We start from the raw sequence: 18,870 nt of genomic DNA, 5'->3' as shown, positions 1-18,870 counted from the left end.
TGGAACTTTGGAATTAGTTATTATCATTATTAAACGTGACTCGTATTTTTCTTAGTGACAAAATGGAACGGTTATTTTAATAAACATTTAGGAAATATTATTAAATTTATATCATTGACATTCTAGCGATTAATATTAGTTTTTTGTACTCTAGTCTTATGTAAACGTTTTAAATAGGCGTGTACAACTTAGCCTTAGAATTCCTTGTGAAGTAATCATGCCCCAGGTAATTTGTTTTATTTTCTCTCTAATATTTTTCTGATACAAAGCTCTTTATTATGTTTATACTTTATTTACATTCTGTTCTGTCTCTTTTTTTTTGTTAGTAAAAGTGATTTTTAGTCACAAGTTATTCACATTAATAGCTAGTAGTAACCTCTTCATATACACAAATTCTTTCTTTATCCTAACATTTTATTTTTAATTAATAATTGATGCTTTATATTTAATCCTAACTATGCTAAAGTGTTTCCTAGCTAGTGCTTCATTTACTAATTGAGTTATAGCCCATATTACAAGGTATTTTGTCTCTACTTAAACATTGTTTACATTTATTTATTCTCTGTTTATGTGGCTTTATGTGTGGTGTACCATTCAAGAATTCATACTATGTGGTTCTTTGTTGTATGAATTAGCTTCCCCCTAAAAATCATCAATTTTTACGGGGTACCCATTTTAGTAATTATGAGTTCTATCTGTTGTATAGTGACTATTGTTAGTTTGTTTTACATTGTATGATCTGACTGTTGAAATAATTTCAGTGATTCATCATGAATTACTGCAGTGTTGCTCTTAATGTGTATTTTTCTAATAATAGTCGTTCATTATTTCAATTATTGACTGTTTTTAAGAGATTTTATAATTTTAGTTATGTGATATATCAGTTTTCATTTGTTCCTATTATTGCCTCTGATGAGTCAATACTTCTTAAAATATAATTAATTCAAATACTGTTCATCAACCTTTAAAATATTTTAGTACGTCTTTTACCTATACTTATAACTTATATATAATAATTTTATAGTTGCACTTAAAATGGTTTAAGTTTCAGTTTTGTACATTAAGTAAGGTATAAGAATTTTTCAGTTATGTGTTTGTTTTAATGGAATTTAGGCTTTTCAAATTTTAGTAATATTCTCTTGTACATAAAAGTTTTTTATTTACCTATGTTCCCGTTTCCATTTTTTATTCATAGTGTTCTGATTTGTTTATTGCTTATTGTATTGATTTTCCGAGTTTTACTCAACTCTTTTTGTGTGAGCATTGTAATAATTCATAACTGGGAAATTAGGCTAGATGAATATTGGAGGCGAATGTAGTCGATAATTGTTTATGTTTTCCCATTATGTTATTTAGGTACATGTAAATCAATAAATGAGTTTTAAAGACTTAATGTAATTATAATACAGCTAAAAAAATGTTACTTTAAATTATTCTGTTTCAAAGTTAGGTAATTTTACTAATAACTCAATTGATTCTGTCATTGTGTATTATGAAAGTAAAATGTTATACTTGATCCCTGTGGTTAAGATAAAATAGATTTTATTTGTGATCTTTTCTGATGATGATTTCCAAATTGTTTAGTTTTTTATGCTAACCATAAAGTGATCAATATTATTAAATTAGTTAATCCTACCTAAAATAGAATTCTTATTAAAATGCTTCTTATTTTGGTTCTATGCTTTCAATTCTGTTTCCAGTTTTTCTGAGTGTATGGTATACACTTTATTTTATTTTTTATTCGATGTAAAGGATGAATGTTTATGATAGGCCAAATAATTGTTTAATTTTAAAGTTTTATTAAATGTTTTTGTGATTGTACAGCCCTTATTCTAGAAACTGTTTTGATCAACAAATACTTTTATTCATTAGGTTACACTTTTTTAACTAAACATTAAAAAAAAAAATTTTGATAATCCATGCTTACGCGTCTGTTTCTGTACTATTTTCTGTTTGTTTCTTTATGATCTAATTTATGTTAGTGAGTGTAATTTTTTTGTATCTGCTTCATAGTTTTGCATTCACTATTAATTATGCTATGTTTTGTACTGGGTATGGTCGTTTCTAAGAATATATTGGTATTATAATTTACAGCTTTGGATTGTCTTAAATAATTTAATTTTAGTTTTATCTCAACTTAAATTGGCTATTTACATGAGAAATTTGATTGTTTTGGTTAGTGTTGCAATATAAATGTAAAAAATGTCTCTGTGTTGTTAATGTAAATAATAACAATACTTAAAAATGAAAACAAGGTTTCCTTGTTGATATAATCGTAAAAAAATCTCCTTTATTGGTAATATTGTAAACAATGCTTCTTTGTTTTGAGATTGTGTATATCATCCTTAGAATGATAGTGATCTTTGAATAGTTTAAGGATTGTTTTGATAAAATAGCTAACTTTTAGTTGTAATTAAGTATTATAATGACTATGAAATTATTATCAAGTCATTCCTACCTGAATATATATTTTTTTATTTCTCTCTTAATACATACGTGTGTGTATATATATACAAATAAATGGCTGACTATATGTGAATACGATGGAGATGGGGTGTGCTATTGTCAAATAGTTTATTTAGTAGTATTATTAACTATTTATTTATTACCGATGTTTCAACTCACTACATAGGTCTTCATCAGGGCTAATTTGATGTAACAAAGGAGAGATGTAAACAAGATGGTGGAGATGTAAACAAAGGGACTGATGGTTGAGTTTGGATTGTTTTAGTCCACACTCAACTGCCAGTCCTTTTGTTGACATCTCATATTAAGTCACAAAATACATAGTAAAAAAATATTTTGTTTATCAATGCTTTGCTTATTTATACTACTTTTCTCAACAATGTTAGTTTTTCCTGGTTTATTTCAGTCCTTTTGTTTTGCCTTCATAATTTAATGGATCAATTGTATGGGCTCCATAATTTGTGTCTCTTCATCCAAATCAATAAGACTTAGAGAAGAACAAATTATGTGATTGAGAAAAGGGCTTGATTGGTGTTGTTATAGGACCAGTATCTTCTTCTTCAATGATTGTTCGACAACTACGAAAGTGCTTTTAATTCTCATCACACTAGAGTCAATTGTGTTCCATTCATTTAAATAGTACTATCTATTTAGGTTTAACATGGATGAACCAAAGCATACTCCTTTAACTCCTGTCTCTTAATATTTGAGTATCATCAAATACATCATTTGGTTTTATTAATGCTTCTTAAGAGAGTGGGGTAGTTCAGTGAGTATGGTGCTGGTGCTCCTACCTCCTGGCCCAGAGTTTTGATCTGGCTGTGGCAGATAATATTTATTCTTTTAAATCAGCCGTTGTTCGACCCTGTGGGTTTGGAAGCTCTCCTGGGACAGGCTCATTGGAGGAAAAACATTTTTTTGAGGATATTTTATGGTTACTTCTTGTTGATTTTGCTGATGAATCCCAAGTGAGACAATCTTGTAAATTTTTTTAAAATCAAGAGATGAAATTTTTATTATTTTGACGTCCTTCAATTATTTTTTGTTCGACATTGTGGGGAAATAAAAACATATCATCTTATATTAAGACTACTGAGTGATTTCTACTAGTACTAGACCTTAGTTATAACTGAATGTGTGAGATATAACTAATAATTATGATTGCATTATAATGAGTGCTTACTATGCTCTTAACCATCAGTACCCAAATCTTTTTTTTTTTTTAGATTTCTATTTTGAAAAATACCAAATTTCCTATGCCTTCCTATCAAAGTGAAATTTGTTGTTAAAAGAAAAAAAACATTTTTTAGTTGAGGGATTGCTTGGATTACCAGTATACTTTGATGGCAATGATTAAAATTCTTGTACTGAATACAATTTTAAATGCTTTGCAACTTAAGTTGTGCCTGTTGATTAACAGGTTAATTGTTTTAATGATTGGAAAACTTTGTCGGGGGGGGGGGTGCGGTCAGCAAAGTACAGCATAAATAAACAAAACCATATTTATTTATTTTATGCCGATGTTTCGACCTGAGTTTCAGGTCTTCATCAGGGGTTGTGGCGTAGAAGGTAGGCCTGCAACTGACTGGTTTGGTAGGACTGCGGACTACACAGTTGCAGGCCTACCATCTACGCCACAACTCCTGGTGAAGACCTGAAACTCAGGTCGAAACAGCATAAAATAAATAAATAAATATGGTTAATAAATAATAAATAATAAATATGGTTTTGTTTATTTATGTTTTTCTTTGTTGACCGCACCCCCGGACAAACTTCTCCAATCATTAATCTACGGTCAACTATCTACACCTCATTAATTGTTTTAATATATTTACTTTGATCATTGCGCACGGCGCATAAATTGACTATATTATGCTTCTAAATTAATACTCATTCTGTAAATATAATTAATATCATGTGAGATTCAGAATTTATTAGTTAAATATTTTCAATTATTGTACAAAGGAAATACAACTTTTTTTTAATAGATTTTTTAGGTATACTAATACTTTTCTTATTCAAATTTATTTTCTCATATATTAATTTGACTGAAACGTGACCTATTTTTTATTACTGACCCTTTACTTTATTTTATCCATTTATATTATTTATTACTTACTGTTTATTGTACTAGCATTATTTACTAATGCTATAATTATTTCTTTAGTAGATTTACACCTAGCTGTAGTTTCTCTTAAACATGATTAATTAGGACTTTGAAACATTTAATTGGTTAGCATTAAGACATTTTTTTGTTTGTTTCGTTTATTGACATACACTAATTCATTAGTATTATTAAATTTAAAAAGATTATTACTGATTTAATGAATAATGTTGGGATATAGATCTAAATCTAAGAAATGATTGTTGGTGGTATGGTATAAACATGATAATACCATAAGAATTTCTTGGTATTTAATCGCATACTAGAACATCACCACATATTGAAAGTAAAATATTATTCTCTCTTAGTTTCACTGTTTGCTGCACCCTAGCTATTATTTTATATATTAATGGAGAAGAAATTTATTAAATAAATTAGTAAATTAGTTAAGTTAGCTTATTGAAATGGATATCTTATTTACTATTGGTAAAAGTATTATTACCATTAGTAAATACTTATTATTATAAAATATTTATTATTTTTACAAATCATCTTATAATTTAGTTACAACTTATAGTTATAATTATGAAGAAAATGTATGTTGGTTGTACCTTATCTATCATTAAGACTATTAACTAAAATATGGAGGGCATTTATTATAAATATATTTATTCACATTATTTTTTAGTTTAAAATCTTTTTATCATTGTCTATCCATGTGTTTTTCAAGGCATAATTTATTGGAGGTGTTATGATGAATATAACATATAAAGCATATACCTAGTGTGTTGTGGCGTAATATTTAATTTGTTCTAAGGTTTTCCAATCTAGAAGAGTTTGTCTTTTATCAATCCTGTGAATTTGAAGATGAATTCTTATTATTTTCCTTTTAGAGATTGATGTCAATAGGTTTGTTCCAAGGACCGGTTTGCAAACTGTCAGGTGCTTGTGCAATACAGTTTTGGTTTTTCATGGAGGTCAGCGCCATTTCTCTGACTGTGCAGAGACCATATAGTTTTTATTATATAATGTTTAACATTTTAAAACTTTAAATATATTCAATAATATTATGACTCAATTTTACATTATTATAATTATAATTAAGTAATTAATTAGGATGTACATTAGGCATGTTCAAGTATTATGCTTTAGAAATAGAATACATTACATAAAACATTATAACTGAAATTTTTGGTATCACCTGCTCTATTTAAAGCTGATTTCATGAATTGTTAAAAGAATATTTAGGAAATTTATGTTCTTAAAAGAATAATGTTGATATCAAGATATGGTAAGTGACAGTTGTTTAAAAGTAAACAATTGTATTGGAAGATTAATAGTGGACAGAAGTAGATTGTAGGAGAATAGTCTGGGTGGAAATCAGTAAAAGTACAAAATATTATGGAAGATTGTTGATTGATCGTGTGTAACAATAAATGGAATATGGTCCGGGTGCGGTCAAATTAAACTCAAATAGTTATATTATGTACTACTTTTATTTGAGCCAACGTTTTGTCCCATGTTGCACGGCTTCGTCATTTTATATAATGTATAACGCATATTTTTTTGGATGTTTTTCCAATGTTAATAGTACATTACTAAAGGAAGACACAAATATGGAAAGTAAAATTAATGTACAGGCTTAAGTGGAGGCTGATAAGCATTATCAGTTAATTAAAATGGAATAATTGGAGAAGTTTGTCGGGGGGTGCGGTCAGCAAAGAACAACATAAATAAACTAAACCATATTTATTTATTTTATGCCAACGGTATATAATATGGTTTTGTTTATTTATGTTGTTCTTTGCTGACCACACCCCCCGACAAACTTCTCCAATCATTAATCTACGGTCAACTATCTACACCTCATTATAAAATGGAATATAGTTGAATAATTTAATTACCACACAGAAGAAAAAAATATATACCCATGGATTCTAATAAAAAAAAAAAAAAAAAAAAAATTGGCAAATCTTTTCACTTTGTAAGAACACAGTAACTGAAAAATGTAATAAATTACAGCATTTATCAAAAGTTAATCTCATAGTAGGACCAAATATACTGCATTTTTTAACATTAAAATTAAGGGAATTGTTGATTTAACTGTTTTATAACAAATTTAAACTAAAGAGATATTTTTTTTTCTGAACAAAATGATTATCGTATTTTAAAAATGACTTTATGGAAGACACTGCATTCTTAAAAAGCAAATCAAAACAGAATTGTCTAGTTATTTACCTTTAATAGATTTTCCTACAAAGTAAAACAAATTTAATGAGAAACAGCCTCAGTCTTAGATAAAGGATAATCTAAGAAACAAGTAACCTTCTGTATTCGTAACTTAGCAGTCCGAGAATAGGGGCGAAAGCGTTCACAGTGCCTACCCAATCCAGAACTTGATTACACTTAGGCTTCCCTGGTTCCGGACTGCCTCTTGGATAATACTTACGATGGGTTCAGATGCCTAGCAGTGCAAGCGACAATTTTATGAATACTACTTTTTTTTGTGATCTATCTGTGTCTGAACCAAACTTACCCTTCAATATTAACATAATTGTGGAATTATCAATAATCTTTAGGACTCTTGAATACCTCAAATATTCCATTCATCTATACATACGGTCAATCAATAATCTTCCAGTATGTCTCCAATATTGTTGTTTTTATGAATTTTATTGTTCAATATTGTTGTTTTTATGAATTTTATTGTTCACTGAAGATTGTTTTTAATTAATTTTTTACATGTCTTTACTTAAAGTTAGCTGTACTTTGATTAAATAAAAAGTTTTGAAAATTTTTAATTGTGAATTACTTTAATATTAGCAACTTAACTATCTTCTTATTTTATGTTAATTAGAAAGATGGTACAGAAGACTCTGCATCAGAAAGTGATAAAGATCAAGGTAACCAGGAAGAATCTGACAATAGTTCTTCTGGAAGTGGTTCAGGATCAGAAAGGTAATTAATTATTCCATGTTAGTATTCTTAATATACATTTAATGATATAAAATATGTTTTTATTGGAAAGTAATAGTACAATCTGCCACAATTAGAGGCTATAAATATTAGTATTCTAATTATTCATTCAAACCACATACATAGAGATAAGAGAACGAAAAGAAAACACTAAGTGGTAACAGTAGTACTCCTAAAATAAAGCTAATTAAATAATAAAAAAATAATTTATATACAAAACATAAAGAGAATTAAATTTCAGCAAAAATAAAATAAATACACATTCACACCTATATACAATATTTACATTCAGCCTTGGGAACTCCTAACTGTATAGAAGGCAAAGCAGGACTCCAAGAGATCCTGGTGCATCTCTTCCAGCTGTGTTACTTATATTGAAGTTTAATATAACTATGAGGTTTTTCTAAAGATTTTTTTTAAAATTATTATTATACATGTTATGGAGTTTATAAAGGAACAACACTGCTGAAGAACAGACTGTAATTTAGTAATAAGAAATACAGAGAATGTTTGCAAAAATTGTAGTCAGTTTATAAGAGCTCACTTTTTATCATATACATGTCTTACGTTTAAAAATTAATTATTATTTTTATTTAGTGAATTATGTATGTTTTTAAAAAAAATTTGATTAGGTGCAAGGTGTGATCCAATTAAAATTTTAAAAAAACCTTACAATAATATTCATTAATAAAGAATAAAAAGTATAATATAAAACATATTTATAAACATTTAAAATCTCTAGTTTTTTAAAAAATTTATTTAATATATTTTTTTTTTAATTTACTCAATAAGAAGTTTTATAGTTGAAATTATGAATTTATGTTAACAGTGTGTTTAATTTAATTTTGTATCAGTTTATTTTGGACAAAAACAAAATTAACCTAAGTAATAGGAAAATTAAAGACATTCCTGAAATTTTGTGTTCTGGTTATGACAGTTCAGAATTAGCGAGTTTCCATTGCTCTTTAATTTTTGCATGACTCCATTAATCTTTTGTATCTTTATGAGCTAAGTATTAAATTTTTAGATACTCAATTTAATGATATTGTTTATTTTAAAATTTAGCTTGTGATGTTAACATAGTATACCATTATGTTAGTTACTATTATGTTAGTTTTCGTTTTAAATTAAAAAAAACAAACTTTTTTAGTGATTCAGCCTCAAGTGCCTCTTCATCTTCAAAATCTTCTGAAAGTGGATCTGACTATAAATCTAAGACCTCCAATAGCAGTAGAGGAAAGAATGACATTAAACAGGTATGAAATATACTCAGATTGTTTAGATGATCATGAATGAAAACAAAAATAATAACTTTTTAACTCAATGGTTTTAATTATTACTCATGCAAGTCATGTAAAATTTTAATATTCATTTGAAAAATAAGTGAATATTTTTATCTTGTTTAAAGATTTAAGGAATTCAACACTACGAAAGAACTGGATTTTAAACATTTTTTTCCTCGTCTCTTCTTTCTTCTCATTCTTCTCTTTTTACCATTTTCTGCTGTTGAATATTTAGTGCTTATATATAAATCTATCTTATTAAGTCAGTGTTAGAATAGAATGCCTCACTACAAGTTCTTTTTACCCTTGATATTATAATGCATAAAATAAAAAATTTACTCTGATTCTATCATTTAAACCACTTTTCATTCATTTTCATATTGTTCCATTTTTATTTGAGCTACATATTTATTTGTTTCTCTGATAATCATTTAAAAAAAAGAGAACTTGTTTTAAAATTCACAGTAACCCTTTACAAACTCTCCAGTCCCATATCACAGCCCTCAAAGAATGGTGTCTTAATTGGAGGATTAAAATAAATTCCAACAAATCCCATCAAATCACCTTTTACCTTCGTCGTAAACCTATTCACTGTCCTACACTCTCCTTTAATAATTTGATCTTACCCCTGTCGAACAACTACCTTGGACTACATCTGGACAAACAACTAACCTGGCATCCTCACACAAGACTGAAAGGACAGGAAACTGCACGTCGATTTCAACTATTACAGCACTTACTGGACAAACAGTCTAAACTTCCAATTTATTACAAAAGACTGATCTACATGACTGTAATAAGGCCAATCTGGACATAAAGAGTTGAGTTTAGTGCTACCAATGGGTAGTTTCTCTACACTCCATTTTAATTGAGATCAAATTGACTAAATGTACTGTTTTAAATAGCAATAAATAAATAAATATAAAAACTTAGAGGTATTGGATTTGTTCCTAATTTTTATAAAACTAAAGGATTGATACTAGAAGTTTCTGTATATCGTTTTATAATCACATTTTTTTTTCTCACTAGTTTCTTTCACCCTCTGCTATGTCAGAATCATCATTGTTTGATATAGCTCTTCCACATTTGAATCACTTGAATAATCAATGAAGTTAGCTTCTCTTCAATAATCAATGGTTTGAACATATTGATGACCATTTTCAGTCTTATCATTACTAGAATAGCCTATTAGGCTTTCATCGTCACTTTCATACTACATATTCAACTCAGACATGTTACAAGGATTATTTTTAATTTTTACTAAAGTCAAATATACAATGAGCCATTCATCTCGTGATAACATTACTGTATTAAATATTGCCTTCAATGTACTTTATATTATTAAATCTAAACTCCATTGATCAATTCATTGGTATCAATTATTACTTGTAAGTTACTATTATTATTAACATTGGCTTTAATTAATTTACGAATCAAAAAATATAATACGTTCTTCTTATAGACTTCTCAAAGTAGTCTAATTGGAAAATGGTTAAATTTTTACACTAAGTTAAGATTGCTTGCCATTTACTTGAGAGCACATAAAAAACATAAATATTATGATACAATGATATATTTAAAAAAAAAAAATAGTCACTAAATTTTACAGTGCATTTATAAGATATTTTATAATTTTGTTTATTTTAGTGCTGGGAAGAGAATCCTGATGTATATGGTATCCGGCGTTCAAACAGACAAAGGAAAGAGCCTTCCAGATTGAATACTGGGGATAGCGATTCAAGTGAAAAGAATAAACGAATTGTGAAGAGATCATCACCTAAATCGTTGGTTTCTTTTGGGTTGTTAAATATTGTAATGACCAGTTTTTCATTTTACTTGATTTTTATTGTGTATTTTAGATGGAATTCTGATACATCTTATGATAGTGAAACTGATAAAGAATCAAAAAGGCCTCCACCAAGCAAACCTCCTGGTGGGAGAAGAAGACCAGCTAAGACGAGGAAACCTAAGTCAAGAATTCGAAATCGTGCATATTCTGATTCTTCTGAGTCAAGTTACGAGTCTGAGGATGATAGTAATAGAAGGTATACTTTCCTTACTAATTTTCATGAGAAGTTTTGTCAAAATTTGAATAGGGTATTTTTTTATTTATCATTTAAATTATATAGCCTGTTTCCATGCGTGATGTATAGGTATTTTTAACTTGAATATTGATTTTTTTCTTAATTTTTTATTTTTAACGGATATAATTTTTTTTTTTTATAATTCATTTTTTGTAGTTCATTTCTTGTTTCAGTAGTTATTGTTATTATTACTTGACCTTCAACTATTTACCTCTTATCTCATCATAAAATGTTATATGAATTCAGTCATTAACATTTTCGGTTAGTTTTTAACAAAACGTTCTTGAATTTGGCTAATCCCATGAATTTTCACAAATTCGTAATAAAACAACTTTTCTCACTATTACTCAACCAAGTAAAAGTAAAAGTAAAGGAAGGACTTGAGGTTTGATAAAACTTTAACAAGAAACAACAAATTTTTTTTTAAAAAGGTTTGTTGGTAAACTCATCTTCAGAAATATTCCTTAGAGATCTTTAAAACTGATTGTAAATTGACTCTACCCATTACACCACATATATAGCCCAATAAATTTTAAGGAAGTTTGACTGGTCATATCTGCAGAGGTTTTGTCAGCAATCAGTTTGTTGGTTTACTAAATTTGATTAGGTAGGGTTATGTAGAACTATGCATTAAGAAATATGTTTTGTTGATTTTAGGACTAAATCTAGGAGAGGGATTTCTTCAATCAGTTATAAAGAAGCTAGTGATGAAAAAACAGATTCAGATGAATTATTGGAACCTGATCCGGAGCCGGTTGAACCTGTACCTCCCGATACATCTGAAACTATTGAAAAAGTTCTTGCCCAGAGAATTGGCAAGAAAGGAGGTTAGTTTGAATTGTGCCCATAAACCTTACGTGCAATTTAATTAACTATCAAAATACTATTACATTGATTTTATTTACATGGTGCCTTTCCTGTAAATTGATTCAAATACAAATTTTAAACAGTTAAGTTGTTCATAAAATTTTAGTTTCTTCTTTTAATTATTCTAGTTGTTGGAAACCAAACTACTGTTTATGCAGTTGAAGAGAATGGTGATCCTAATTCAAACTATGAATCCTTGGATAAAGATGAAACAGAGGTACAATATTTAATTAAATGGAAAGGATGGTCCCATATCCATAATACATGGGAATCTGAACAGTCATTGAAAGAACAAAAAGTGAGTATACTTATACCTTTGGCAGTCTTATAAGTTGTCAGTTTGATTGATTTAATTGAGTATGCTTTATTAGTCGATTTTAATTAACATACTGAAGTTACTGTTAATGAGCAGCTTCACCATTGCTCTATTTTATTAAGATTTTTTAGTTGATGTCAGTTTCATTTTTTTTTTCAATAGATACACTAAACAAATTACCCCATTTTTTATTACATGAAATGAAAACTCAAGCTTAATGTTCTGAAAGAAATTTTTTATTATACAAGTTCTAGTGAATGAAGTTTTTTTAAGTTAAACCCTTTATGCATTAACCAATTAAAACTGGGATAGTTTCCATAATTAGTTTCGTTGAAGTTTGATTATGATTCAATCTAAAGGATATTATTTCATGATATATATAATAGTTATAGCCACCAACAATCCAAAACTTTTTTTTTTGTATTAAAACTTATGTAAGAACATTAAAATAGAACATACTAAATGTATCCAAAGATTAAATTAGTTGAGACATAAGAAACATGAACTTTGTAGGAATTTAATATAAGGATGTTTGTCAAAACTGCTTAAATAATCTGAGCAATGCTGAGGATTGTGTGGCTCATGAAATTAGTTAAAGATGTATACATTAAAACTGATAATTTATTAAATAATTAGTTTTTAGTTATTTTACTATTGTTCCTGTTTTCTATATTTTTAATGAGACTTGAGTTTTGTAAATTAATATAATACTTTTGTCATTTTGGAACAGTGCGTATGTATATTGTGTCTGTATCCCATTCTAAATTGTTTAATCAGTCTGTAGAGAGCCTTCCAGATATGTTCAATAAAGCATCTTACTGTATGTGTGGTCCGACCTATTTTATACCATAACCCAACAGGAAGAGAGGCTTTCTGGCTTTAGAGTCCGATGTGGGCCTTGACCTCACTAAGTTGTCCGGTGTTCTGGCTCTTTGCCGCTGCACTCCAGTTTCCTACTCCCAGGAATATTCTGGTATCCTGTGCCACGCATTCCCCTATCTGTTTTGGGCTTCCTTTATCTCTAGCTGCAGTGGAGGTTTCCTTCTAGGATATATTTGGGGTATCATCTATCTTCCTCTATTATTCTGTAAAGCTTTAGTAAAAAATGAGGATGAAAATAAGAGAGAGTAAAGGAATTGAAGAGTATTCAGAGGTGGACAATTATAGAAATTTATGATGTAAAGGACTTAGTAGTAGTGGATTTTATCCTCCTAAATCTTTGTTTTTATTTATTTATACTTTATTTGTGTGTTATTGTTTTTATTTATTTATACTTTATTTGTGTGTTTTGTATTTAACCAGCATTTCCAGACATGTAGACAATTGAGGTTTTTGACCTTTTTTTATTTAAATTTGTATTATTGTTGATGTTTTAGTCCAAAATTTAGAACATCATGAACTTTGGTGATCTCATCCATCTGTAAACTTTATTTTTGTAGGTGAAAGGTGTAAAAAAATTAGAAAATTTTGTGAAAAAAGAAGAAGATATTAGATTTTGGAAAGAACACACAACTCCTGAAGATATTGAATATTATGAATGCCAGTTAGAGCTTCAACAAGAACTTCTTAAGAGTTATAATAGGGTAGAAAGGATTATAGGTATGGAAAGTATTTGTGTATTTTTTCTGTAATTATGTTTTAATTAGTTTAACTTTACAAAATTAGCATCTTGAAAGTTTTATTTCATTTTTTTTTTAAATTTTAGCTGTTTCTAAAACTGATGGACAAGTTGAGTATTATGTTAAATGGGAATCTTTGCCCTATTCTGAGGCTACTTGGGAGGACTGTGGTCTTATTGAAAAAAAATGGCCAAAAAAGATAAAAGAATTTAAGGAAAGAGAAGATTCAAAAAGAACACCCAGCAAATTATGTCGTGTTTTAAAAGCAAGGCCAAAATTTATTAAAATTGAAGATCAGCCTGAATATATGGGCGGAGATCAGGTATTCATTAGCTTTTTATAGCATTCTTTACTATTCTGTAATGAAAAATTTATTAATTTGTTTCATTATATGAATGACCTATACGTTTTAAAAAATTATAATTGCCTAAGGATCGGACACTTTGAATAGCAATTCATTGAACCTTCCTTTCTGTTCTAAATCATTGATCAAATAGCATCGTTTTTTTATGAAAGTTAAAATTAATTATCATGCTGATAATTTTAACATATCAAATATATTTTTTTTAAAACAAACAGTAAATTATATTATACTGAAGGGGACACACAGTATCCCCAAAACATCCAAGCAGAGAATAATTAATAATAATAATCTGGGACTGATCCCTTTAGAATAATATTACAGGCATCAAAATTATACTTTACAGCCTTAGAGTAAGATACAAAATAAAATTGAAATTATAAACCATCATAAAAGATAATTAAAATAATGAATTTGAAAAGATAAATAATGAATTATTGTTGTTCATTATTTTTTAAAAAATAAACAAAAATAATTAACAGAATATACAAAATAAAAATTGAACAAATAAAATCATATATCACTATCATTAAACGTAAGGTGACTAACTTCTAATTAAAAAAGAATCCAATACAAGTAAACTAAAAATAATAAACAAAAAGGTACAATTTACATGTTTAAAAGTTGAAACGAAAGTCAGAAATATCAAATACATTAGTGTAAGTATTAAAAATATTGTATTTGTTGTTGACCCTTAGGCAATTATAATTTTATAAAAACCTTATAGCTATTTATAAAGTCAATACAAGGAGATCAAAACGAATATTAAGGTATTTGATATTTATGTTAATAATTTCACTCTTGTTCTAAGGTTCGATTGATATTTAATTTTAAATTCTACTATAAAAATTTATATATATATATATTTTTTCTTAATCCCTAATTCAGTGGATCTGTTATTATTCCAGCTCCTACTCCTTTACTTTTTCACTTTCTGCATTTTTACTTTTCTGCATATATGTAACAATGCTGTTGTGTGAATGATTGAAGATCTCCTTGAAGTTAAATCATAATGTATAGCAGTTAACAAAAATATTAAAAATCATTATAATTAAATTGATTATTTTCAATAAATTATTGCTAATAAATTAAGTTAATATTTTTTTTCCTCAACTTGAATATATCTTATGAGCTCCTTATATGCGTCAAGTTTTTCATTATTTTTCTTAATTTTAGGTTTTAGTACTTAGAGATTACCAAATCAGTGGTCTAAATTGGCTAGTTCACTCATGGTGTAAGGAAAATTCCATTATTTTGGCTGATGAAATGGGTCTGGGTAAAACTATTCAGGTAAGAACAGTGTATGTCTTTGTGTGTGCATGCTTGTGGAATCTATGAGTGATGGCTTATTTAACTGTCATGTTTTACATACCTTATCTTTATAAAATTATTAACATAAAAGAAATATTAAGGTCACCCATTTTTATTGAATTTATATCAAATCAAACTGTTTCTTTTAATTCTGATTCTTAGCTATGATTAGCAAAATAGTCTGTAAGTTGATCAATGTTTTGAGGGATAGGAACATGCCACATTTAATTGATACTTCTTTGCAGTCAGTGATGTGACATCACCTCCCTGCTCCTGTGTTTCTAGTGCTTTAAAAACAGTGTGACATTCCCATGCTTTCTTTAGTTTGTATTTAATCTGCCTGACAGAATGAAATAAAAATTTATCAAAAATTTAACCAAAACTATAATGAATCAATTTTATAGAATTGAAAAGTACAGTATTTATTACATTTTTTTAAAAATTAAAGTACTTACTGCTTTACTAACCACATAATGATTAATTTTTATTAATATTATCTATCTATCAGTAGGCTCTACAACCCTGCGATGGGTCATGGCCTCCTCTATGAGCCTCTGCCATTCAACTTGGTTTTGAGATGCTGCATTCCAATTTCGGACTTCAAGCAGGTCTTGTGTGTCTTGTACCACGCCATCCATCCCCCAGAAGCTTGGGTTGTCCGCCTCTTCTTGGACAATGGATTTCTTCTTCCATGACTCTTTTAGGCATTTCGTTGGGACTCATCCATGCACCATGTCCTGCCCACCCAAGGTGACCCAGCCGAACAAAGGTCATAATATCTATATCCTGGAGCAGCTCATAGAGTTCCTTATTTCTTCTTCCCCAGCCTTCCTCATCCCTTACCGGCCCATAGATTCTTCGAAGGATCTTCCTCTCGAAGACTAACAGATTATTTCTATCCTGTGTGGATAGGGCCCATATCTGGGAGGCGTATGTTAGTATAGGCCTAATTAAAGTTTTATATAAATGCTCCTTTGTTTTCCTGCTAATGAGCTTGCTCCAGAACTGTTTTAACCGACCAAAATAGCCAACGTAAGGAAACTCCTCCACTCTCTCAAAGATACAGCTTCCTATAACAAACCTGTCTCTCCTGAAATCTGGCTCCTCCCGTGTACATATATTTCATTTTGTTTTTATTAATAGCCAGACCCATGTGTGTGGCAGCTCTTTGTAGGCTCTAGAAAGACTTGGTAAGCACAGTAAAAGATTGTGCCACTATATCAAGGTCATCCATATAACCGAGCAGTTGGACTGATCTGTTGAATATGGTGCCGTTATTCTGGATACCTGATTCTCTCACTACTTTTTCCAGGATCAAATTAAACAGGCTAGAGCATATCCTTGCCTTAGTCTTTATTTGGGCCAAATTCAGAAGAGTGTTAGGACTGTATACGGACCCTGTACCTAACATCTCTCATTTTCATTTTTATAAGGCCTATAAGCTTTGAAGGAACCTTCATTTCTCTGAGTTTCTCGTATAACATAGGGTGCTTGATACTGTCATAAGCGTTCTTGATACTGTCATAAGCGTTCTTGAAATTCACAAACAAGTGGTGGGTAGGAATCTTATGTTGGTCCATGGGCCTTGGGATTAGGTTATGGAAGGGTCTAGCATATATTTTATAAGGAATTATTTTTTAAAACTGCAGGAGTGGTGAGGGTGGGCTGTGAAGGATACAAATTCTGGTTTTGTGCACTGTGGGTGGTCCAATATCTGGCTTATATGTGAGCCGCAGCCTTCTATCAGTTAAATACCACTACTCTAGAAGTTCATTTTTTATGTTTTAAACTAGTATTTTAATTCTAAGAGTTTAACTGTGGTCAGTCTCAACTTAAAACACAGAAAGAGCTGAAGTTCGGAATGGGTTTCATTGCTACTTTTACAATTTATATCCAGCTATTATGTATTGTGTATTTATACTAATAAAATTAACTGAGTATAAAATTAAATTAAAAACACAACCTGTTTTTTCCAACTTTTTTTAAAAATTATATTTTCATTAGTTCGAATAGTTATGACAGATTATGTGTCAAAATGTATTACTTGTTAAAACCACCCTCTCCCTTCGAGGGCCATCCTCAAACGAGGAGGACAATATTCAGACATCAGTTAACATTATCACTGAATGAAAGGTAATTATTGTTTGATACAAAAAATTAATTTTATCTTTACTTAAATGTAGTGTTAGTAATAAGAAATGAAAATTTTAAATAAATAAGTATAGACAGGCCAAATTATAAAACATGCTTCCTCAAATGAGAGCAGTGGTAAAAATGGGTTAAGTTGAAACAATAACTTAATATAAAAATAAAATTTTTATTACTTAAAATCATAGTAGTGGAAAAAACAATTTATTAATATAATGTAATGCAGCATGATTCACAACCCCATGTATATATCTATAATTATATTTGTTCTTGTCTCTAATAAATGATATTTATATCCAAAAGTTTCACTGTCAGGTTGCCTGTGAAAAATAAAAAATATAGAACCTATGCTCTTTTTGTCATATTCAAAATGAAATTATCTTAAATTTATTAACCCAGTTTCAACTTATTTATTTTCTACTGTTTTTGGATGTTGTATATATTTGTTCCATTTCTAATATTTTTTAAGCTATATATAATATTTTGAATGTTTCAGACTATATGCAGTTTGTACTACTTATTCCATGCTCACCAATTGTATGGGCCTTTTTTAATTGTTGTGCCTTTGTCTACTATGACATCATGGCAGAGGGAGTTTTCGTTGTGGGCTCCAGAAATGAATGTTGTTACTTATATTGGTGACATTAATTCTCGTGATGTTGTAAGAGCTTTCAATTATTACTCATTCATGAATTACTCAAATATCCTTGAGATAATTTGATGCTATTATGTAATACTTTTACTCTTGATTTATATATATATTTTTTTTTTCAGATACGTAATTACGAATGGTGCTATTCTGGTTCCAAAAGATTAAAATTCAATGCAATTTTAACTACTTATGAAATTGTTCTCAAAGATAAGGCTTTTTTGGGCAGCATCAGCTGGGCTATCCTTATGGTGGATGAAGCACACAGATTAAAAAATGATGATTCATTGTTGTATAAAACATTGAAAGAGTTTGATACTAATCATCGTCTTCTTATAACTGGCACTCCTTTACAAAATAGTCTGAAAGAGCTTTGGGCATTATTACACTTTATTATGCCAAGCAGGTATATTTTTAGAATTAATTTAAAATAATATTTTTAATTTATTTTCATTTTTTTTTAGGTATGTATATGATTGTAAGTAATAATGGGCAGTTTAGTCGTTTCAATTTTCATAACAAATTTAACACTAAATCTATCCTTCATGGTTGAGGTTATGTCTCAATGACATCTGATGAATTAAAGTTATTAAATGTGTTGAGTCCATTTTTGGTAAAGAACTGAAAGCAGATAAGCAGATTGATAGATCTATATTGATTGATAATTTGTGTGTGTTGTATATATA

The 18,870-nt window shown here is 28.8% G+C and overlaps 1 protein-coding gene across 1 annotated transcript in view; it reads left to right on the top strand.

Moving 5' to 3' along the window:
• Positions 1-18,870, top strand: part of Chd1 (chromodomain-helicase-DNA-binding protein 1) — a 41,144-nt gene continuing 22,274 nt past the window's right edge. The window contains exons 1-12 of the mRNA XM_014434033.2: positions 1-226; positions 7,428-7,528; positions 8,697-8,802; positions 10,477-10,613; positions 10,689-10,874; positions 11,571-11,740; positions 11,909-12,078; positions 13,536-13,695; positions 13,802-14,037; positions 15,253-15,366; positions 18,032-18,196; positions 18,310-18,590. Of these exons, the coding sequence (XP_014289519.1) occupies positions 218-226; positions 7,428-7,528; positions 8,697-8,802; positions 10,477-10,613; positions 10,689-10,874; positions 11,571-11,740; positions 11,909-12,078; positions 13,536-13,695; positions 13,802-14,037; positions 15,253-15,366; positions 18,032-18,196; positions 18,310-18,590 (1,835 nt within the window). The 5' untranslated portion in view covers positions 1-217. The remainder of the gene's footprint in view (positions 227-7,427; positions 7,529-8,696; positions 8,803-10,476; positions 10,614-10,688; positions 10,875-11,570; positions 11,741-11,908; positions 12,079-13,535; positions 13,696-13,801; positions 14,038-15,252; positions 15,367-18,031; positions 18,197-18,309; positions 18,591-18,870) is intronic.

Source organism: Halyomorpha halys, unplaced genomic scaffold, assembly GCF_000696795.3.
Source record: "Halyomorpha halys isolate HHAL.00 unplaced genomic scaffold, Hhal_1.1 Scaffold1288.1, whole genome shotgun sequence".
NCBI classification, from domain to species: domain Eukaryota; kingdom Metazoa; phylum Arthropoda; class Insecta; order Hemiptera; family Pentatomidae; genus Halyomorpha; species Halyomorpha halys.
Note: the sequence above shows the minus strand (reverse complement) of the source record. Positions and strands in the feature narration are given on the sequence as shown.